The sequence below is a fragment of the Canis lupus genome, chromosome 10 (genome assembly GCF_003254725.2).
Source record: "Canis lupus dingo isolate Sandy chromosome 10, ASM325472v2, whole genome shotgun sequence".
Lineage (NCBI taxonomy): Eukaryota > Metazoa > Chordata > Mammalia > Carnivora > Canidae > Canis > Canis lupus.
In genome coordinates, this window is record NC_064252.1 from 63,744,124 (window position 1) to 63,769,248 (window position 25,125).

General features: G+C 33.6%; 1 protein-coding gene across 20 annotated transcripts in view; it reads left to right on the forward strand.

The window, feature by feature from the left end:
- The window catches only part of EHBP1 (EH domain binding protein 1), a 346,207-nt gene that overhangs the window by 316,272 nt on the left and 4,810 nt on the right, over positions 1-25,125 (forward strand). For all 20 annotated transcript variants that reach the window (XM_049115565.1, XM_035721685.2, XM_025468944.3 and 17 more), the window contains 2 exons: positions 20,971-21,070; positions 22,182-22,255. In XM_049115565.1, the coding sequence (XP_048971522.1) occupies positions 20,971-21,070; positions 22,182-22,255 (174 nt within the window). The remainder of the gene's footprint in view (positions 1-20,970; positions 21,071-22,181; positions 22,256-25,125) is intronic.

Sequence of the window (25,125 nt, forward strand, 5' to 3'; positions counted from 1 at the left end):
CTACTTTGCTTATCTCATGTAGAGTAAACCTTTATAGCATAGACTCTGAAATCAGAGAATGTAAAATATTATCCATAATAAACATACAGATTTTTAAAGATGCCTATAGGAAAAGAACACATTTTAATGTAGTAAATTGGCACTGGTTTTGTGATAATCAAGTGCATTTCTTAGGTTCCACTAATTTCGGGTTAAAAAATAGATGGCTGTATATAGTTAAAATATTGTTGGAAATAATTACATTAGTCTTGTACCATGAGCATTATAGGTTTATTACAGTGTGCTTCAAAATCCTTAGTAAGAGTATTAACCTATATCTTGATTCTTTTCATGTATTTTTCAAATTACATATGTACACAGCCCCTATTTAGCTTAGTAGGGTAATAAAAATTCTAAGACATTGCATTGTACCAGTATGCAAATGTACTTACATGGAATAAGTCTAGGTTTCCTTAAAGAGGGCAACAGAATTGAAAACTGAGGCCAACAAATAAATGAAAGTTTCTCTAAATCCATTGGATAATAGAGGCAGTGTTAAGGCTAACCATAGTGTTGAACTAAACAGAGGGATTATTCCTGGGTTTTGCATCAGTTGTTTTCTGCCGGGTGGCCTCACTTGTCAAAAAAAAAAAAAAAAAAAAAAAAAAAAAAGTTTAACAGGCAAACATTCACATAGGCACATTGAGAAAAGAAGTATGCTTAATTCCATCAAAGCTTTAAAAAAAATCAATCATTAATTTATTCTAACTACAATTGTTGGTCATTTGTGAAAAGCATCTGGCCTTTAAGTCATAGGAACCCAAACACAGTACAATGTGAACACTTGTGAAGAAGCTTCAAATTTGGTATAATGTAAAAAAAAAAAAAAAGCTATGTTAGCATGTGTGTAGCTGTGTCTAACTATACAGCTGCATTTGTTTATTCATAGTGCTTTAACTCCACTTTGTTTTCTGGATATTGAAACTGTTATAAATGCAAGTGTAATGGGCTTTAAAAATTAGAAAATTGTTAATTGGCAGCTTTAAAAAGTCCTGCTTTTTTACATGTCTTTTTGTGCTTCTTTTAAAAAGTGATATTTCAGCAATCTAAACATTACAAGTCAGAAATGGTTTCTAATGAAGTCTAAATTCAAGATAGAAAATATACTTTTAAAATGGCTTCAGGAAGACATACCCTATTTTCCATATGGCTAAGTAATTGTTGAGATATTTGTTTTAAAGCTGGACTTAGACACTCCTGACTGCTCTCTAATTTGATATAGCTAGTCCAAACGATTTTATTCGAGAAACTTTGGTAAGAGAATGCAGTGAAGTAGATTAATAATTTTGTGGCTATACTCATATTGCAAAATATAGAACTAATTCAGTCATTATTACTGTAGTAACATCCATTTCTTTTTAATAGCTTTAAAGCTAGCAATAGAACAGCTCAATGTTGGAGTACATTAAAATATTAAGCTTTAAGTTAGTCAAGTTTCATGTTCAACGGTATATAAATAAGATCACACCATAACCACATAATTATATGTGGCAGTTTCTTCAGGGTTTTGTTGTTGTTATTTGTTTGTTAGAATGAGCTTTCAAACTGTAAACGAAGGCCTAAGAAAAGCCTTCAGGGGTGAAGATTAGAGCTTAAATTAGAAATAAGGAAAAGTTCCATCATTTTAATTACATGTTCTACTATAATATGAATAGTTAATATGTAAAAACTATCCCCCCCCCAAGATGACATACTACTTAGTCCAGTGGTTTCTTAATGTACAAAGGAAATAAAGGGTGGTACAACCAAATACTGTTATATCAGAGGCTTCATATACAAATGGTCCATTCTCTTACTGTTAAACTACTTTTACCAGATTACTCCTGTACTATATTTCACTCACTACTGCTCTTTAGTTTCTCCTCAAATTTCAATAATTACAAATTCAGAAACACCATAAATACTTCTCATAATTGGGTTAGGTTCTAAGTAAAAAAATAACCAGTAATAAGAAACACTTTTTTTCCACAATTGAGAAAAATAGTAATCGTTAGACATTTATCTCACAATGCCATAAATATATTATTGCAACAAGATGACTGTGTTTTTAAAATGTGTATTGAAAATAAATTAACATTTTATATGTCATATATAGCATTCATGTGTTAACTTTGTTTAGCCCTCATTTCAGTGGCACTTATGTCCAAAGTACTGCTAGGATGCTAGAGATGAGAGGAAAATCACTTAAAACTGCTTGTGAAATATAATGTTTGAAATGGTTCTTTGAGAATGTGCAGATTATGGCTTGCATAGGGACTTCTTCCAGCTCTCTGGGAAATGAGCTGTTGACATTCTTTTGGGTCATCATCCAAGATAGGAGGGCAACCACAAGGATTTAGCAGATAAATTCATCCCCAAAGACCTTTATCCATTTCATTGCAACTTGGAAACATTCATGTTGAATAGTAGCATTAATGTAGCCCATTTAGCTCTTCAAAGTGAGCTTTATGTATTTAAAAAAAAAAAAGAAAAGAAAAAGAAGATGACGATGAAGAAAATCAAATGACTAGGGTAATAAGTTATTTAAGTCTTCTAAGAGCTATTCTTTATTTACATAATTCTAAAGCACAAACCATTTTTTCCCTCTATACTATTTTCAAAAATAGAGTTGAGTTCTATTATAGTTAAGCAGTGAGCTTTTGAATTTTAACTAACTGAATCAGTCCCGCATGTTGCTAGTTAGTTGTTCATGACAAAGAACAGAAAATAAATGTTTTAGTGTTGTGTTCTCAAATGAATGGCAACATTTTTTTAAAGATTGAAAATTATGTCATTTAGGCTCTGTTTCTGACTCTTTTTGGACTTTGTGATTCAGGCAAAAGAGACCAGTAAAGCAGTGATAAATGAATTGAGGGTATGCACTAAGATTCACACACATGTCCTTTCTTATAAATGGTGAAAAAAAACTTTTTGACTCAAACTGGAATGATACTATATAGGGCTGAATGTGCAGGAAAGGTTCCCACAATGCATTGTGCAAACCTACGGCTAACAAATACCCTGCTGCTTTGAAACCCCCCCAAAAGACAAAAGCACAATGAAATAGAAAGCTTACCACCGGTAGCTTTCAAAACGACAAACTAGGCAAACTATACATCTCCACCACTCCAATTTTGTCAGAATGCTAATGAGCTTGCTCTGATCTTTACTCGGCTTCCCGTGTTTTCTACATCTTCAAGGACCACATGGCGCTAGCAAAATAAAGACAACTAAATGAGAATTTCGAATGCTTTTTGTGTTAGGACCTGGTGCTTTTCAGTGGACGCACTCGTTGAATATTCTCAACTTAAAAGAGTACAACAGGGGGTTGGGTATGAACTTTTTAACAGGAGGAAATTTGTACAAAAGTAAATTAGTGAGATGAGGAAAATATGAGAAAAATTTCTGATTAATTTCCACTCCATAATATCAATGACACCTTCAGCCCCACTCATACTCTTCTAACAAGAGATGCTGATAAAAGATGAATGATTCTGTGTTGTTCACAGTGAATGTTTAGTGGTTTTTTAATAGCAGCATTCTACATAAAAGGCACCAGGAAGTACTCCGCATTAGCAGTTGAGATCACTAGTTAATAGGATGATGTCTTTTAGCTTTTGTCACAAGATTATTAGAAAGGATGGGTTTCTGTTCTCATCGTGGCATAGTTGGAGTGCCTGTTGAGTACAAGTGCTAAAATACAGGTTTCTCAGTATTGTTTCACATGTAAAGCAAAAAGCCTTTTAATGCAACACCTTTTTCCTTTTTTACCAGGTGATTTTGTTATTGATCTCTAATCTGCCCCTTTCCCTGTATTGAATGCTTGAAGTGTCCTGCTTTTCATTGTAGCCTTGATGCTAGCTATTTGTGTCTATAAATTCATTAACATTAAAACAGGGTCTATATAAACCATTTTATTCCATGACTTAGAAAATGGGCTGATTATGTAGTTTTTTGGATTAGGGTATAGATAACAACATAAAGGTAGGATTGCCTGAGAAAATACTGTAAAAATAGGTTCTTTGATTTTAAAAAACATTTTTATGAGATTTAAATTATATATTTGTAAAGGACATATCTTTTACTAGCTCTCTTTTCTCTAGCAATCACTGTACACTTAGTAGGAGATTAGGGTAGTCAGCTACATCTCTCACCATACCCATATCTCTAAGGGGAAAATGAAAACCAAAACTGGGCACATTTTTATATATAAAGATATCTGAACTTGGAGTTAAACTGACTTTGTACAACTAATAACTAGCCAAGAAAGGAAGTTTGATAGCAACACTTTTCAGGTTTTGTGTGAAGAAAATCCTTGGCGATTATTCACACTTAATACATATATTTCTGATATTTCTATATACTGTTCTTTACATTTTCTCTTATCCTGAAAAATTGTGTTTTTGTATATTGAACATTGAGCACATGGCTCAAGATCTTGCTTCTTAAGATCCTATAATTTATTCACACTTCTAACATAAAGGGGAAAACCCTACAGTAATAAAAATAACATGGACAACTGTAGTTAATAAAGTCAGCAAAAAGTAGAAACTGTTTTCTAAATAAAACAACAGAGGTGTTTTTCTGTCTGGTTATTCTATATTCTCTGATTTAGCACGATATTTCTATGCTGCTTACATGTATGGATGGGAAGTAGTATTAATGTAATAAAATATCTCCATTTTATAGCGGTCCTTTATTAATGGGTATAAATATGTCTACTTTCATGCAAATTACCGTGATAAAAGAGGCCTTGTCACTGAAAAATATGCATCAAACAAGTAAAATATCTATTTTGTCATGTTAGTTACAAAACTGAAAAAAAAAAAGTTAAGAACTATAGATTTCTCATTGATGAAATTTTTTTCTAACTTTGTATGACATACTATGGTAAAATAGAAAAATGAAGTTCCTAGCTTATTAAAGTAGAATGTTTCCATTTGATCTCCATAGACATAAAATATGAAATGGAAAAACTAAGATATCATATGGTGTCTGCAAAGGAACTTTTTATAAATAAGAACAAAGGTAAGGGAATTGGGTCCCATACAGTAAATAGAATGATCTCTGAGGTTCTGAAATAGTATAGACTTGACCTATAGTTCCTCACTAAAATTACTCCTGACAATTCGCAGGGCATTGAATCTGTAACGTAATAAAGAAGCCAGTAAGAAAGTTAACATTTTATGTCTGAAAATTTTCTACAAGATGGATGTTTAGCATAATTTCCTGAGGCATTGAGCCACATCCTTTGATACTAAGAGTTGATAGAATCCATTACTTTTTGGAAGTAAAATGGTAACACACTCTTGGTAAATGTGACAGCACAGGTCTGTTTTGTGCATCTCTGTGTTTTTAGCCGTGTCAAAATTTTAACTTTGTCACCTAACTCCAAGAATGCAAAATAATATAAAATCATTTTCTAATTGCAAAAAGTGACATGACCTCATGCAATTATCTTCTAATCCAATATTCAGAAAAGTTAAAGGCGTAAAAGAACATGTCATACAAATGCTTCTGTCACATCTTTGATTAGCGGAATCCTAGCCAGGTGGAAGGAACCTCGAGCCAAGGAAGGCCCAGCTCTCCAAGGTCTCCATGTCCTGTCCATTACATACCAAAGCCCATCTGTCTTCCATTGCTGTTAACGTAATTACAGAAAACGCTTTTCTTCCATACTTAATCCTCAGCATACCTGCATCTGAAAACATGGGCTCAGTCCTTCCAGTGGGGAGTTGGGACGCTGGCTGGGAGAATGATAGCCATTCTGTTGTTTACCATATTCATTCCTGTTTACTAACTTAGTGTCATAGTTTTGAGCCTCAGTTTCCACTTTCACAGAATGTGGACACTATGGCTTTAGAAAAAATAGGGGGAAAGAACCTAACTTTAATTCCCAGAAAGGAAGAAATTCATTTATTCTTTTATGTCTGGTGATTTTTCATTACACTCAATATATAGTGCAGAAACCTAACCCTGGTTAGTGAATCTATTAGTTCAGATTTAGTCACACTGGGTCAAAGTTGATATGGTATAGCAGCTACAAGAATTGTGAGAATTAAATTAGATACCTATATCAAACATTTGCACAGTGCCTGGTTCATACATAGTGTTCAATGAGTGTCAGCTATTATAATTTATATAATCTTTAATATTTAAATTTGTCAAGATCACCTTTGAAATAAAAAATACCAGAGGATGAAAAACATTTGTATGTTAGGAATATTATCTGTCACCATCAAGCATTAAATAAAATATTTATAATAAATTGGTATATATACATTTTATTTATTTTATATTGCATCTATAATGGAATAGGCTTTTGATTATTGAAAATAATTATGAATAGAAATGTAGTATAAAGAAAATAGTTAAGTCTGTTTTTTTTTTTTTTTTTAAAGATTTTATTTATTTGACAGAGGAAAAAGAGCACAAGCAAGGGGACCTACAGGCAGAGGGACAGGGAGAAGCAGACTCCCCACTGAGCAGGGAGCGGGTTGTGGGTCCTCCCAGGACCCCCTGGATCATGACCTGGGCCAAAGGCAGACACTTAGACTGAGCCACCCAGGCGCCCCTAAAGTTTGTTTTAAAAGGAAGGTTTACAGGGGTACTTGGTAGGCTCACTTAGTAGAACATGTGACTCTTGGTCTTGGGGTTGTAAATTGGAGCCCCACATTGGGTGTCGAAATTACTTTTAAAAAATCTCAAAAAAAAGGGGGGGAAAGTTTACATTTTAAGGTGCTTACAGTGCTTTTGCTATTTACTTTTTTACATCTTCAATTTTTAACATTGATAAAATTCCTAGATTATTTTGTCCTTGATATTTTCCTTCTGTAGTTATAAGAAAAATTGAAACAACTGTTACACTCTGAAAATATCTTTATTCTCACAATTTGTTCAGATAATTCAAGCATCTTTAATATCTTGTTTCTATCTGCATTTCATTATTTGGATTATTTAAGGAAGGAAAATATATAAATTATGTTGAAGTATAGTAGCACTCAACTGTTGTTGAATCATTTCTAGTTCATGCAATAGATATTGGATCATACGATTTCTAGGAAGGAATCTCTCTGATTCAGGATATAGAGAACCTCACAAGGTTCTCATTTCTAACATTTGTTTCTTTTCTCCTTGGCACTCAACTGTATGTCCCCGCCTTTTACTATATAGTCTTAAGGTGACTTTTTCATTTGCTGATTCATGTTTGTTCATTTATCCAGAAGAACAAATGTATATAATTTCTACCAGTGATATTTAGAAAGTATTTTCCACTACTAGAAATTTGAATTGGAAATATAAAATATAATTTTTGAACCTAAAGAATTATCACATCTCCATAATTTTTAATTTGGAACATGTCTATTGCCTAAAGTGAGGTACATCCTTATTCTAGACTGTAATAAAATTTTTTAACACTTAAAAAGTAGAAATTCCAGGAAAATGTGTTTTTCTCAGCAACTATCTATGAAACAAAATTTAGGCATTTGAACTGATTTGGCAGCAACATGTTTTTCTTCTGAATGTGAAATTAAATTTGTGTAATGTCATGCCAATGCTAAAATAACATCTTATACATGAAATATCACCCTTTCTTTAAAAAAAAAAAAAAAGATCTTGGTGACTTATTTGTAAAGGGCTAAGACAGTGGTTCTCAAACTTTTATCTGCATTTTAAAAACCACCTGAGGAGTTTGTTAAAAATACAGATTCCCAGGACCTGCCTAAAATATTCTGATTCAGTGGATCTGGGGTAGAGCCCATATTCTAGGCAGTTATAATACAGGTGATACACAGACCACATTTTGAGAAACAAGGGGCTTAGATATGTTAAATCCATTGTGTAACAAATGCTAAGGGAAGTAGCACAGCATAAAGATATCAGAGCATAGACTTGAAAACCAGCAAGATACCAGCTAGACTCTGAGTGGTCCTGGACAAATTACTTAACCTCTCTGAACTTCTTTTTCCTCAGCTATTGACTGAAAGAAAGAAAGAAAGAAAGAAAGAAAGAAAGAAAGAAAGAAAGAAAGAAAGAAAGAAAGAGGTTGATAAAACCTATTTCAGAAGAGTATTGAGAGTATAAAACATATTGATACAGATATAGATAAAATTTATATAAGAGTACTTGGCACAGATGTCTCAGCAGAGGGTTAGCACCCAGTATAAAAGTAGCTGCTGCCATCAGCTATAGTAGTAGCTTCATTATTTATTATTGTTTCTACTTATACTTTAAAATTTTCCCTAGTTTCTAAGTAATATGCACATCTCCTGTTCCATCATAATTCTTCTCTTTTTTCAGCACACATACCCAGACTCTCTGAGTCCCTCTCCTTACCCCCCGCCCAAAAATGCAGCAAGAACTAATTTGGCAATTTGATACAAGACTGGGAAGTTATTGTTTGTTCAACCCTTGGCTTATATACCAAAAAAAAAAAAAAAAAAAAAAAAAACCTAATAACTGAACATTTCCATAACTACATAAATGGCTAGGAGAAAAATGTTAGGAATTTGCTAGTCCCTCAATCTATATACATTTCATTGAATTGATACACTAATTGTATGAGTTTCACGAGGCACATACAGAAATAAACAACTTAAGCTTTGTATTTTGAAAAAATTATTTTAGAACATCCAAACCAACTTTGCAAATGTATCTTCCCCTCTCTTGTTTCACCCTGACACTATCCTAGGAAGCTTAACCAAGATTCCATAATTTGATTTGACAATGACATCAGAGATGGCTAAGCATGTGTGAATTGTCTCCTCAGTCCAGAGTCAAAATCAAGGTAGTTTATGGAAGGATGGGAGCTCTGCTCTGATACCTTTCTCCGAGTTTCCCCAAATGGAAACATTTTTCTTAAAAATACGGATGTTGGGCAGCCCCGGGGGCTCAGCGGTTTAGTGCTGCCTTCAGCCCAGGGCCTGACCCTGGAGGCCCAGGTTCGAGTCACGCATCGGGCTCCCTGTGTGGAGTCTGCTTCTCCCTCTGCCTGTGTCTCTGCCTTTCTCTCTCTCTGTCTTTCATGAATGAATAAATAAAATCTTAAAAAAAAAATACAGGTGTTAATGTACAGAGACAACCGGCTAGTTGCTTACCCTTACTAGATCCTATCATCTTTGCATTAATAGGTGTGAACTTTCTTTTTATTATCATGCAGACTTACAAAGTTCTGCTTTCAAATCATTATTTATTCCATTGTGTAGATATTGCAGCTCTTATTCTAGTGGATTGTAAATTATTACGTCTTTCTTTTAGCTACTAGATAAGTTTTTAACACTTTTCATAGGCTTCTAGGTGCATAGGAAAACTGAATATATATAATCATCGCATCTGTTCCCTGTCTCCACATGTCATTTCTAAGCTGGAATGTGAAAGGCATTCATCCACTCAGGGGAGCTATTTCTTCAAGAGAAGTTTACAATATAAGTTAAGGAAAAAAACATCAAGCTGTTATCTATTTTTAAAAATTAAGTTGGCTTTTTAAAAAAATGCTTAATATTATTGATTTGTAATGTTTATTGCTGATTAGCTTTTATGTAATGGTTTTTTGTGTGTTTTAATTGGGTAATTTGGATGAATGTTGTAGGAGGAGGAAAATTAATCAGAATTGTGGGATTATTTTTATAGCCGCATAGCCTGAAAGGATAAACTTTGGTGCAAGTATATGTGTAGCTATATTCCTGAGGGAGTATAGTGGACTTAACCATCAAAATAAGATGTTGAATCTTATTGAATCTTGTTTTTATACTGGTGACATTGAGTGGGAAGGGATATGTAAATTCACAGTACAATGGGCTATGAACATCCAACTTGTGTTTTCTGGATTTATTGACTTTATATATTTTACCCACCCCAAAGCTACCCAACTCTACTCCCCCAATGCCAGTTCACTCTGAATTAATAGCACCACTTGGTGGCCAAAGCTAGGAATTGTGTAAAGCACCAACATTTCTTCTTCCCCATCAGCATGTTCACCCCAGATAGACACTTATGATCTGAAACTTGATGGACCTGGTCATAGCTCTGTTTTGCTTTTGAAGGATCTACCTCTGTAAGGAAAATTTAAAAATAAAATTTTAATTAAAACAAATGAGTTTATTATGCATTTCAGTGCTTTAAACAATAGCAGTAGTTTGCTATTATGCATAAATAACTTTCCACAGAAATAAATTATTAAAGTAGTCATAAATATTTTAATTTCTCATGAGAATAAAATTACGGGGAGCTAAAATTTTAAACTTTTAATACCACTTGTTTCAAGAGCTTATTTTGAATCTAAGTAAAAGGTTAATTAAGTTACACTGAACATTGCAAAATTGTCAGTGTTGACTAGGTAGCTATTTTGCTAAATTCTAAAATATATGATATAAGGACTAAACAGATTTGGAGTTGACCATGACTTTGGGTGGGAGTGTAGGTAAAGTGTGTTAGATATGCCTGCTCTGACCCTTTTTAAGTACGCTACAGCTTTGGAGCAAAAAGGAGAGGACATATAACACAATAGAAGGACATTAGGCTAACTGCTGGAGATTGGCCCATACGACTTTGGCAAGAATCTGAAAGGGACTCTTGGGATAGAAGGATGTTCTTCATTCTTAGGGATATCTAAACATTTCTATCATGATAAAAAGGACTATTGAACAAATCCTGGGATTAGGTTGAGGAAGTATCTGAAAACCATCTTTGGAAATTCTAGAGATTCTGGGATTTACACACTAGATTTTTATTTTCTCTGAATTTCTAACCAAAGATACTGTTATTAGCAAAGGGAATCTTTGGAACAGACTTAACAGAGCATGTGTAACCTTGGGAAAGGGACCATTTCATAGAGGCTTTGCATTTGAGTTGATCCTTTAAGAAAAATGGTTAATAGATTAAGTTGATGGGCTTCCATACTTGAAGGGAATGAGAAACTTAAAATGATGGTAGTATGACTGGTCCAGTGAAGATAGAAATTTCTTGCTCAACGTAGCTCACATCTCAAGGTTTACTCCTGTAAGTAGGCCTTTCTGGTACTTGCATAGGCAGTCAAAAAGACTGTGAGACTCTGCCAAGGAGAAATCACCATTCCTTGCTCTATCCATAATTCCAGGAATCAGATAATCAGAAAGGACCCGGAAGCTTGAATAAAGAATGTGGTTCCTTATTGTATGTGCATGTGTGTGGGGAGAGACGAATGAATACAGCAATAACAATATAACAATAGCAACCAGCATTACATTGATTAAATAACATATGCCAAGGCACTATTTGGGGTGTTTTCCATATATTAACTCATTTAATCTTCACAGAACTCCCCCCACTGCCCGAAGTTGTACTAAGTTTATTTCCATTTTTATAAATGAGGAAACTGAGGCATAGGGTGATTAAGTAATTTATCCAATTCCTGTAGCTCTTCAAGAGCAGAGCTGGAACTTAATTATACCCTGATAATCCCGTGCTAGGCAGAGTATTCTTGTTTGGCCATTTTCATTGCAGGATGCTTCAGATGCTCAAATGGAATCAGGGTGGTTCATAATTACCCAAGAAGTAGACGAGACTATCCCTGGAATCATGTTTCTAGAAGACATTATACACTGACCTATAATTCAAGGATCATAAGGATGTATGTACATGGGAAGAAAGGCTGATTCCCCTTGACATCCCCAGATGTACTGCTCTGAGATCATTGTTAAGTCACAGTGGCCTACATTGGAAAAACGAACAAAATCCCTACTACTAATGGATGAACTAATTGAACAGAATGGTTTTTGTTTGTTTATCAGAGATTTGAAGGTTTGCTTTTTGCTTTGTTTTTTTTGTTTGTTTGTTTGTTTGTTTGCTTTTTTTGTGTGTGTGTGTGCCATTTTGCTTATCAGAGACATTCAGAAGGCTTTGTCAAGGTTGGCCTGAATTCTAAATAAAGGGTCTATTCTGGTAAGACTAGTTACCTGTGAGTGTCAGGTGGGGTGGCTAAGAGTGGTGGTTTACAAGACATACTACCTGGATATAAGGCCCAGTTCTACCACTAGCGACCTGTAAGTTATACAACCTCATTAAATATTTGATGCTGTTATCATCATCGTAATTATTATTATTCCCAGCCTATGAGAAAGTTACTGGTTGTCACTGATCTGATGAGAGAGAGATGTTATATAGAGTAGCTTCTGTGAGACATTGTTGTTCCCAGGGATTGAGGAAACAACACTGTGGTTATAAGTCCATCATGAACCTCTCTTGTGTACCATGATGTGAAGAGAATTGCTCCCCTGAGAAGATTAAGGGGCATTGGATGAGTTGATACATTGCTGAAATCTACACTAGTCACCTGGTCTGGTCTAGAAAAACAGCATGCATTGCAGTTGATTCAAACTGTTGTGTAATTTCTGAAGCTCTGTGCGGGTTAAAGTGCTGCTGAAGACAGTTCTGCAGTGTCCTGTTTTGATTAGGCTAATGTGTTTTAAGACCGAATGTAGCCACAGTCCAGAAGGGAATAGGTTAAATTTTCCTTCTGCTCTCCCTCATTGAATAAAGACTTTTAAGAAGGAATATAAGGAAAGATCTATCCCAGTGTTACTTGGTTATCTGAACCCAAGCATGATTAAGGAAGGTACAGAGTGGAAGAGGAAGTTCCAGCACAGGTAGTATATTGGGGATTGGCAGTTGAACTCATCCCTTTTTAGAAACTGGAGGCACTGGGTATGATTTTAAAAGGACCTTTAAACATTTTAAGCAACACAAGAGGGGGTTACCTAAAAGAGTAGCTCACTGACTGCATAATATAGTGTTGGAGAAGCTCTTTATTAGAAAGAAGCATATCTACATGGTTTTTCTATATTTTAAAAATGATACATATTTAATTTTCTGCATTCTCAACAGAATCTAATCTCATTCTCACCTGGCATTTAGTAAATCAGCTATTTGATCTGCGTTGCCAATTTCATAAGCTGATTTTTTAAAAGATTTTATTCATGAGAAACAGAGAGAGAGAGAGAGAGAAGCAGAGACACAGGCAGAGGGAGAAGCAGGCTCCATTCAGGGAGCCTGATGTGGGACTCGATCCCGGGTCTCCAGGATCAGGCCCTGGGCTGAAGGCAGACGCTCAACCGCTGAGCCAACCAGCGATCCCCCTCATAAGCTGATTTTTAAAGATGCTCTGCTTTTATTTATTTTTTATTTTTTTAGATGCTCTGCTTTTAATATAAAAATCTCTTCCTATAAAAATGATGAAAACTTACTTTCTCAGTAAAGGTTTTTACTTTGGGTTTGTTTTTGTTTTGTTTTGTTTTTAAGATTTATTTATTCATGAAAGACACAGGCAGAGGGAGAAGCAGGCTTCTCCCTGCAGGAAGTCCGATGTGGGACTCCCTCCCAAATTCCAGGATTCCAGGATCATGCCCTGAGTTGAAGGCAGATGCTCAACCACTGAGCCACCCAGGTGTCCCTATTTAGTTTTTCTTGTTGAGGGCTTTCTTTTCTTAAAATTATATCCACTTTTACTTCAAATTGTCTTTTTCATTTTTTTTCTTTATTTTAATTACTAGTAAACTTTCTAATGTATTCTAGTAGTCCATAATTTTCAATCTTAAAATTTACCTTCTTCAAGTCTTTGAAAATAAGCCATATTCTATGATTTTTTTTTTTTTTAAGATTTATTTACTCATGAGAGAGAGAGAGACGGGCAGAGGGAGAAGCAGGCGCCCTTCAAGGAGCCTGATATGGGACTCGATCCCAGATCCTAGGATCATGCCCTGAGCCAAAGGCAGACACTCAACCGCTGAGCCATCCAGGCATCCCTATGATCTTTGTTTTTATCTCTCTAACACCCTGCAAACAACTAGACTCTCATTACCTGGAGCACAGCCACATTGTTGTGCCACTCTTGTGGCCATCTTTTGTATGCAGTGGTGACACTGATGACCTAGTAGGGCATTCACTTTGTTTTTCCAGCTGCAGAAATGAGTTTGTACCTATTCACCTACAGTTTTCACCTATCCTGCTTATGACCAAAGACATAATAACTATATGATTTGTTATGGCTACCAAAGATTTTAAAAACAATTTTTGTCTGTGGAGTTGTTTAGAAATTGACTCTCACTCTAGTTATTCCTGATTACGTGTCTCTCCACAGTAGACCATGAGCCCTTTTGAGGAGAGAAGCCACATCTTGGTCATCTTTGTATCTCCATTTCATGGCACAACACTGCATATGCCACTATCACTCTCTTCGTTATCATCATCATAGCTAGCATTTTAGTCTCCGTTACTGTGCTAAAGACTTTACATAGACTTTTTCATTTAATTTCTCTAACAGACATATGAGGTAAGCAATATGATTACCTTTATAGAAATGGAAAATAAGGCTCAGAGAAGTTAATTAGTCTAAGATCTAGGAGCTCAGTCGACTTTGTTTTTTTAAGCCAAACTGGAAAAAAAAGCCATTTTGGATGCAGATTCAGTGTTCACCTTATTTGCCTCGTATCAAGACAACAGTTCTAACCAGCCACAGAAACTATAGATAGTGCAGCTATACATTATGCTAGGCCTTACCAGAATTTATAGTCTTATTCATGGATGTTCCTCAGAATTAATACAAGTAAACATATTCATTAAGGTGGTACTTAATTTACAAGAGGTCTTTATTCTGAAGTTACTTTATAAGTCATTTCCATATATTATGAATATTTCCATAAAATACTTACATTGTGTTTGGGTTACCAGACCACCCTATAAAAAAGAAAAAAAAAACATGTGCCCAAATGACCTTAAAAAAAAACGTAACCTCTATTCTCCCAATGAGAAGAAGCCCCTGGAGAAATCCTGACTGATGTAAATATATAAGAGGTCAGAAATATCTTTTGTAATATTTAATTTAGCTATAAAAAATACGTATTTAAAATCACATCTTAAAATATATTAATCTATTAATCTAGAAATAGTTGCTTCTGTCCATTCCTACTTATCAAGAAATAATTTTATTCAACTCTTCATGTTTGTCTTTAATGTCTCTGTCCCTTCTGGAGCCCCTCTTTAAGTCATTTCCATGACATGACTGTGAGAAGGCCTAGGACAAGGAGGGAGGGATAGAGAAGAGTTCGCCAGGTGCAGTCCAAACAAAACGCTTCAAGAGAGGGGAGAACTGGCAGGGGAAGCTATCCATCTGTAAGCATGGCTCACAATTCAAGTTTTCCCCTTATTATAAGATGCCTAATTGATTCACTAAGTAGACAGTAGTCTGTTTGGTTCAGCGATGCCTATAAAAGTGACTCACTGTATTTTATTTTACAGGATATGTTAAATGTACCTTAAAAAAGGAAATACAATTTTAGAGTTATGTTCTGAGCATTTTAACTTTAGTCAAGTGCCTTTTTGTTGTTAAGTCAAGATAGTCATGCACTACCTGAAATGTGGGTCATATTAATATCTTTACATGCTCTTAGCACAGAAAAGTTAATAGGTACAAACCTGTCCCATATGTAACTTAAAGAAAATACTGAACTGGGCACCTGGGTGGCTCAGTTGGTTAAGTATTTGCCTTCAGCTCAGGTTATAATCTCGGGGTCCTGGGATCAAGCTCCACGTCAGGCTTTCTGCTTGGTGGGGAGGGAGTCTACTTCTCCCTCTCCCTCTGCCTGCTGCCCTCCACCCCATTTGTGCTCTCCCTCTGTCAAATAAATAAATAAAATCTTTAAAAAAAGGAATAAGAACTTAAAATACTAAACTGTAAGTAAATATAAATGATTTTTTCAGTTATAATTTTTCCCATGATAATTCCTTCCATGCTTTTAAATTTATTTTTATTTTTTGCTATTTTAAGTTTGTGCCAAGTTTACCTTTGAGAAATGCAGCTCTGACCTTTGGCAGAAAAAAGGCTACTCAGATTCTATTAAGGAGCTGGTACAAGAAGACTCTGTTAATTTCCAATCTTCAGAAATAGCTTCTTTTTATGTATAAGTTCATGGAAGAAGAATTTTGGTGAAGTTGTCTGTTCCCTCTTCCTGTAAGAAGTACATGCTACAAGTCTATCAGAAGTTATCTATAGAGAGATGTTGCCCTGAATCTGTTTTACCAAATGGGTAAATAAAAGGTTTGTTTATTTTGAGAGAGTTTATCATAGTTTTTATTTTACTACAACAAAAAGAGAGGATTTTCCCCAAAGTTGATATTCTTAATGCCATGACAAGTATATCACGTTAAGCAAATAGTTTGAAGATAATTGCTGCAGAAAACATCAATAAAGATTATGAGATTCTTCATTTATGTTGATTGCTGTTTGAGGATATTCTTGGGGTAGAAACATTTATCAGCTCTTTGCTTATATAGTAAAATTTCATAACAAAGCTCTATTTCCTAAGATTAAAATATTTTCTAAAACCAATGCACTGGAGTCCTTCAGTAATAATGGCTTTAGAAGTTCATGTGTCCATGACCCTACATAACTACAGTAAATTCATCTTTCTCATCCATTAAATCTAACAGATTTCACTTCCTTTGTTATTAAAATGTGTTTCTCCAGTACCAGCTAGTTGGACACCTTCATATGTCTCTCTGTTGTAATATATCATGTCTTTCAAAGGTCATCATGTTGGTGTTATCATACCATCAGGACAATTTGTAATGGCAACTTTTTTGTTTTTATGTTTGGTTTGGCTTTGTTATGTTGTGTCCTTTAAGGGCCATATGGGAACACTAGTCAGCCATCTCTGCTTTGGAGCTATGGCAAGATTTCAGCATTCTTTCATGTTTTCATGGTAGAAAAATCTTGAATTTGTTTATATGTACAACAACAGCCTACATCTTTGTGTTTTCGCTCTTACCCGCTTAATTCATCTTCTGTTTGGCTAAAATTGTATTGTTCCTCATTTTGTATTTATGTAAGAATTCACTGTCTAAAAATATATCTTTCTAAATGGATAATAAGTTAATGATGAAAGATTAATTAGGAATGATTAATTAGCAGACAAATTTTGAATATATGATTCATAATTTTAGGGTTTTGACACCACTTTTCTTTTATTCATTTAAAAATTTACATTGAAAATACTGCTTCTGAAAAAATAAATGAAAACTACATACATATTCCTGGATGAATGAATGAATTCTTGAATGAAATTAAATCTTAACTAAATTTAAATCATTTTTTTGGAGGAGATGAAATATAAAAATGGTTGCTATAGTCAACTTGGGTTTATTAAGTATACTATATGTAATGCTGTGTATTACACTGCTTTCTGTTTAGTGATTTTCGTGAACTGTGTCATAGAATGATTTGAAGTCATATTTACAGTTACTTTTCCCGCCATTATCATTATTCTTGATCATTTAATAATTTTTACAAATCATATCCCAGCTGTGTAGTAATTGGTTAAAAGAAAAAACTGACATTAAGAGATAGTGATGTTAGAAAGGATGTTACATTCCTAGAAGCAAAATAAAAAACAGAAGTCTTTGAGGAAAAAAAAAAGTAGGAAAAATATTACCAGAGATTGTATTAATTAGTCAATACTTTAAAATGTTAATGTGATGTTATTTGTAGTATACTTACATGAGGCACTGTGCTTTAAAACTACAGTATAAAAATCCAGCCATGTTTTTACATTTTGGTAATTGTATGCTGACCTGTAGGATTTTGTCATTCTTTAATTTGAAATGGTCGTCAGTTGTATATGTCTTTAATTTTCCAATTCATGAAAGTGAAAAAAAAATGAGATTTTTAAAAAATATCCCTATTCACTCTAAGGTGACAAAGATGTAGTTGTAATTACAAATTAAAGATAATTTTGAAAGACAAGTAGTTAACCAGGTGGGGTTAAACAAGATAAAATGATTTATGGCCATTTTATAAAATAATGACAGTCTTCATTTTAAGCTACAATGTAAAGTGCTTTATTCCGAGATTATGTATTGTGGCAGAAGCTAAAACTGCCTTTTTTCTAACAGTGCCAGAATACAACCTCTTTTTCTTTTTGCACTAACAAGACTGCTTTACCACCACAGCCCACTCTAAGTAATTAAATCAATCCTTTGTACTTACCGTATTCTCCTCTAGTGACGGTACTAGATCTGATTATATGCTTCATGCATATTCAAAGTACCGCACTGACAGCTCTTTAATGAGCTCTTACTTAATCAGTATGAACAATGTTCATCTTGTTCTTTTTTTCCTCATGCATTAGAGCTAGGAACAGTTGGGAAAAATGAAACATCCAGCATTCATTTGAAAAATATATTGTACTTTGAAAAGTGTCTAAGCTGAGGAAGTTGCATTCTGCCCTTTAAAAGTCTGATGGACAAATTGGATTACTAGTATTGGATTAAATAACAAATGGTTAGAGGAGAAATGAGAAAAGCTCACTGTGATCACAGGCTTTAATATTTTTTGTTACTTATAAAGCTAAAGGGGTCTTTAACCAGTTATTAAAGTCAGGATTAATTTGTAATGGTTCAACTTACTGGCTTTTAAAAGCTTTTTAAATTTAAAAAATTTTAAATCCCGAAAAACAATAGTGTAATGATGTATTAGAAGAAAATTTAATTTTTTTATTACGAGGCTAAGTATAGATTTCCATCATTGTATACTATCTCAGATAAGGAGTTAGCAATACAGAATTGATTTAACCTCAAATATGCTTTTTTCAGTTAATTTTTGTAATCTATGTAGCAGAGTGTAATGTGTCTTTAAATATTTGTTATTGTCAGGCTTATTTCCTTTTGAAACATGAGACTCTTGTATTATTGGTCATTTCCTAACAATTAGGGGAGGGGGATCTTTTATTCTTACCTAGAAATCACAGACAGGAGTTAAACTGAAAATAACACAGTACCATATCAATATTGTTATTCTCAAGGAAGCAGTCTTCCATTGAAGAAAATGATGCTAATTTAAGAGTAGGCTAGTTGCTTCTAGTATTGCTGAAAGCCTCAATTATAGGTTAAGTTAAACTCAGAACAAAGTTTTAATATGTCTATATTTTTAGAAGCCACTTACGTTATGAACACAAGAACTAAGTCTTTAGTCAGAAAATAAAATATCATAAAAACTGCACCTATTAATATTGCACACATGTGTCATTTCACTGATCAAAAAGGCCTTCACCAGGGTACAATTGGCCTTTTTCCAAATTGCAAGCTTTTTCTCAGCTTTTTCTTTCTACTCTTTCTTCTTTTGTTGCTACCCAGGGATTTGTGCGTATCGCAGCCTGTATCACATGACCAGTGTCAAGACATCACATGGTCCAAAGTGAATACAAAACCAGCTACCCTAAAAGAGAGATTAAAAATACTGTAAAACAATAAAGACTTTTGTTCATACTCCAGAAAAACCTATCCTACGTTTGCTTCATACCATAAAGTTTTAATAGCATTTAATGAAGGCACGTATCCTCACTATTCTCCCTAATGATGAACAACAGATAAGTATTTTACAGGGATGCTCTGAAGTACCTGTTTAATCTTTTGCACACAGATCAGCTCTTTATATTCTATTTCCATTCTTAAAATTTCTTCAGATTTATATTAATGTGAAAATAGTTAAATTATGGTATATCCATAATTTATGCAAGTATTAAAAAGAATGAGGTAGATCTTTGAACAGCATAACAAAAGCAAATCACAGGGCAATACATAATATGATCTCACTTATGGTAAAGAAAACAAACCTGTATATGTCTATATATAGATAAGGTATATGCATGCATTTGATACACATAGTAATCTGTTTGGTCTAGAAGGAGATATGCTAAACTGTGGAAGTACTTCTGGGAAAAGGAGATGAAGAGGGGAACTGAAGAGGAAGGGGTTGGTGAAAGACTTGGCTTTTCACTTACTTTAGATATCTATTGTCTGAATTTTTAAAATGGACTGGTAGTGTGTTTGAAAGTTAAAAGAAGATACCTTGCTTAAAAAGAAAATAAAGCTAGAATATTTTATTTGTTATTAGATATTTAAGTTAGCCCTATGCATCTATACAGAAGTGGGACTGAAGTATTAAATAATGGCCTAGCAAAACAATAAACCAGGCATGGGTGAAATTCAGAAAAAAACAAAGTCGAAGAATTATAAATTTGACAAGGTACAATCTGAATGGAGAGGTGGGAAGGGGGGGAATTAATATTTTTCTTGAATGTGATTGTGGCCTACTTCTACATGGACAATAGTAAATATATACTATATATTATAACCCTGGGTATACTGGCTTCTGGTGGAGAGTGGTATAGATGATGGAAAGTGAATGTTAAATGTGCAATTAGTAAATCTAAATTTTAGATCTCTCTGCTGAAATGTTTTAGGATTTACTGAACATTATTATGTTCATTATAATGTGTCTTTTCACAGATAGCTATAAGTAATTTTTGTAGTTTGTCATTTACAGTGTATTTAAAATAATTTGCATGTGTTTGCCCTATTAGAGATGATGAGTTCCAGAATGGTATATGAACATATATCTTCAGTTTACTTTTGAGGAGGAAAATAAGAAAAAAAGCAAGTTGTTACAAGCGGAAGCTTTCACAAAATCTCTGGACTTCTCTGATCTTCCTGCTAGTCTTATAATTCTCATAATGATTTTTTAATGTTTTTTTTTTTTTTTTTTTTATCATGACCGTATATCTGTCAGCACCAGGAGTTCCTCATTGAAACATAATAACAAGTCAGCCTCTGGGGAGGATTTAAAAGTTGGAACACTTTTTTTTTTTTTTTTAACTGTACTTAATGTTAGTCTGATCTGTAGATATGTTTGGGGGGACTGAAATATACATGCTGAATAATACCAGTTTTAGAAGATTGGCTTATGAATTTTGAGATATTGATTTCTTTTTTTCAGACCCTAGACTTTAATATTATGTTATTATAAACAGTTTAATTTGTACTATTAGGGTAGCTAAAATATGTTTCATGTAAAAGAAACCACTTATACTCAGGTATTATTTGACTTGTAAAATGTCATCTAATAAATAATTTGCTGAATTACAGGAAGGAACACAGAAGAAGAAGAAGCTATGATGCAGGAATGGTTTATGTTGGTTAATAAGAAAAATGCCTTAATAAGGAGAATGAACCAGCTTTCTCTCCTGTAAGTACCCATGACTCTGCTTGTTTTTCCTACAACACTGATGAATTTTAGGCTTTTTGTCATTGTTTTCTTTGGGATTTCACATTTATTAGGCTTAATATTTTTCTTACCTTGGAGATTACAGTATAGTTTATATAAAAATAAAAATTGAAATAATATATAATCATTTCTCATCTGAACAGTAAGTTTTTTAAAATAGTAATATATACTGAAAAAATGTTTATTATATAGAAAGCCAAGGAATATAAAAATTTTTCGTATTTAAGAAATAAAACACTTGTGCACAAAAAGGAGATTTGGATTATATTAAGAGAGGAGAAAAGAAATAAAATTGAAGTTTATTTAACATCACATTTTAAGTTAAAAATGAAAATAACTCTTAATGAGGACAAAAGTACTTTTGTAATCTACAGATGATGTTACCCTAAATTTGGGTAATTCTTCCAATCATAAGATCACTTTTGTATATAGTAAAATGGAGACTAGACCAAATGTAAGCATTCTTGGTCTTTAGCACTTCACTATAGGACTTAATGTGTGTTTCTTTTTGTTCACTAGCAATATTCTTATATTATGCCACCTAGTGTGGGAAGGATCAGGCTTACATGTTTTATTTTCGTGAAAACCTCTATTTTTGTCATTTCTGCCATGCCTGAACCTGATTAAGAGTTGTGAAGAAGCATAAAACTTAACTCTTCCTGGATTTTTAATTGTCTCTGTATTAAATTTGTACTGGTGGTACTTACATGTTTCTCGTATTCTTTTCACATGGCATTCCAGACAAAAGAATGTTTATTGTGAACTATGAAACATATTTTACAAAATAGCCTTATACTTGACACTTAATACAAGAAGCATTGAAGAATGAGACTACTTATCTGAAAATTAAAATATACCTCTGTGCAATTCAAAATTGAAGGAGAAAAATAATAGCACTAGTAAATATTCAACCTGAGGAAGGTTTTAGGTTTGTGTATCATTTGTTTGGAGTAGCTTAAAGTTAAAGAGAAAAGTCAGTTATGAGTCCTAAAATCAATGTAACCTAAAGGTTCTTTTAAGTGTTTAATGATTTAGTAATTAGCATATTGATGAACTTTTGCAACTTGCCTAGGGAAAAAGAGCATGATTTAGAACGACGGTATGAGCTGCTGAATCGGGAATTGCGGGCAATGCTAGCCATTGAAGGTAAGAAATGGCTATGGTGGAGTGAGGTATGTGAAGTGTCAGCTGTCAAAGAGATTTGAAGAGAGTGTAATATACTTCTGGTCTCACTAGGTGTGGCCTGAGTAGGAACCAACAGGAATTACAGATAAATGCCTTAGAGTTTGAAAGCAACAGTCACATAAAACCTAAGAACCCTAATTCAGATAATCATTATGTGTGCTATTGAACACAGAGTTGTCTTAACTTTGTCAGTAAGCTGAAATATCTGTAAAATGGAAAATATAAGGAGTTAAATAATTACATCTTACTGTGTGAAATTTAAGGCTGTTTCCATGAAAGAGGTGAGGAAAGATTTATCATTTTTTATTTTTTCACACCAGACTAAATTTTACCTTAATATTTAATTGATGTCAACACTGAAATGTCTATAGTCCACTATAGTTTTTAAGATCCCAAGATCTTATTAAGTGAATATTCAAGCAAAGATTGACATAAGATAAATTACTTTCATACTTTTCATAAAGCTTCTATATGAATGATATAGTAACCCTAAGCATGGTTCATAATATCAGTAAACAGCAGCTACCTTAACTATGGCATTTACCATATACGACTTTAAAAAAAAAAAATCTTACATGTTTAAGAATGCACTTCTCCTTATGCCTTTTAGTTGAAAATGTCTTAGAGTTCAAAGATGTCTGCTTAAAAACTAATCCTTGGGGCTCTGTAAAATGGACCTTTTGTCTAATCAATGCAAATTGATTTTCCTATTCTATATTGACCTCTTAACCCATTGACTGTCCATAGTAATTTCCTTCTTTACCTGATAAGGTACCTGACCTATAATAAGCCAATTCTAATTAGTTTAGAAACTAGAAATTTAAGATTGTAAGGGAAAGCCAAATGAAACTATGTATTTTTTAAATATTTTAATTAATATTGAGAATAAATGAAATATATGCTATTTATCTAAATGTATTCTTAAACATTTCTAAAAGTTTTATTTTTAATTACTTTATATCTGTTTTCTCATTTGATAAATATGACCAACCACATTTGTATATCCTCATTCAGAAATCAGATTTACTTTATTTTAAAGGCTTCTGATACCTAATTTCCTTCAAATGGCTATCTAAATGAATCAGATTATACCTTGATAATGACTATAAAATGTCTAAAAATTACTTAAGAAGTCCTGTGAAACTTGCCATTGAAATAAAATGCACAGGTACACTAAATGGTATTTTTCTTTGTGATATACCTTTGTAGTCATGGTGTAGTCTTTAAAAGAGATTTGAAAGCTAAAGAGTTGAAAAGTAGGTATAGCAGATACTATTTATATGGTATATATATGTATGTATAATATAAAATATATGTATATTTAGTATGTATAATGTATGACTCATATAATTTATTCTTTATAGATTCATTACACATTATACTCAATACAGAGTATTAAAAACACTGTCTCATGTATAGTAAGTTAAATTACCCCTCAAATACAGCATGATACAATACAGTTGACTTTTAAGGCAGATATTGCTTCTATTCTCAAACCAGTTTTATTACCAAATACCATCTTAAAAGGAGGGCAATGACACATACAAAAGATCGCATCTTTATAGGTAGTCCTATCCCTGTATACCAAACCTACAGTCGCGAATAACTGAACATTTTATCAGCCTGTTCTTGTACATATCAGCACAAAGTCATATTTTTTAGGAAGGGGAAAAAGTATTTTTCTTTTTCAAACACATTTAATACAATTGGTAGTTTTTTTTGAAGTTTTGTTCCGTTTTGTTTTGTTTTTTTAATTAAGATCGTTGTCCCATATGTGATTGTGCCAGTTTCTGTTGCTGGTTGAGAGAAAAAAGAGACTTAGGGAAAGAAGTAGCCTGTTGATGACAAATAAAGGCACTTTCTTGGTAAGAGGCCTGTTCCACTAGCCTGGGCAGTGCATGGGCCGGGCTGTCCTAGGCAGGTACTGACTATCGTGATGATCAGCTCTGTGAACACAGTTGTCCTCTGAGCCAGCGCTTAGAATGTATACACATGCAGTTCAGTGGCCTTTTGGAATATTAAAACCCACAGAAATACACATGAATAGGCAGCACTAGTTGGTTTTGTTTGGCTTTCCTTTGTTTTAAGGTTCATTTCTCTTTTTTTCCCATCTCCTCTATTAGGTAGGTAGCCATAAGATTTTTTTCATAATAAATAAATTAAAATCTTTTCAAATAAATCTGCTGCTGAAACCATTCACCAGGAGAAAGCACAGAATGTTAATAGCCACATAGCACATTGAAAGAAATATTAACAGCTTGGTTTGAGAGGGGAAAAAATTCAATATATCCATTCTTCTGAAAATCCATAATCGCTTTGGCCTGTTTTTTGCCTTTTTTTTCCTTGAGGTGTTTTTCATAGCAGGAGTTTCACTCTACTGAGCTAAGTTGTAGGATCCCTTAAGCTAACAAACATCTTTTAGATACTTTTCCTATAGTTTTTTTGTTCCAGATTATTTAATGCCCCCTCAGGAAAGATAAATTCATTTCTGCACACATTGGGGTGGGCTTTTAGAAAGTGGTGTGTTCATTTTCTGCACAAGAAATGGATCTTCTCTAGGATTTTGTACATCTTGATTTATTCTTGGCTTAGAGTTTGAAGTGGGTGCTCTTCTAAAGGGATTTATGCATAGGTTCACTATTTTTGTAGTTATGGTTTATATGATAAGCTTTTTATATTTAAAATCAATATGTAATCCTGTGGAGGAGCTTATCCCCTAAAACCCCATTTGTAAATCTATTTTAGCTTTGTTACACAGCACAGCCACAGTCTTCCATAGATTGATTAGGTACAGCAGTAGAATCCTATCAAATGGCCTGCTCTGATGATGA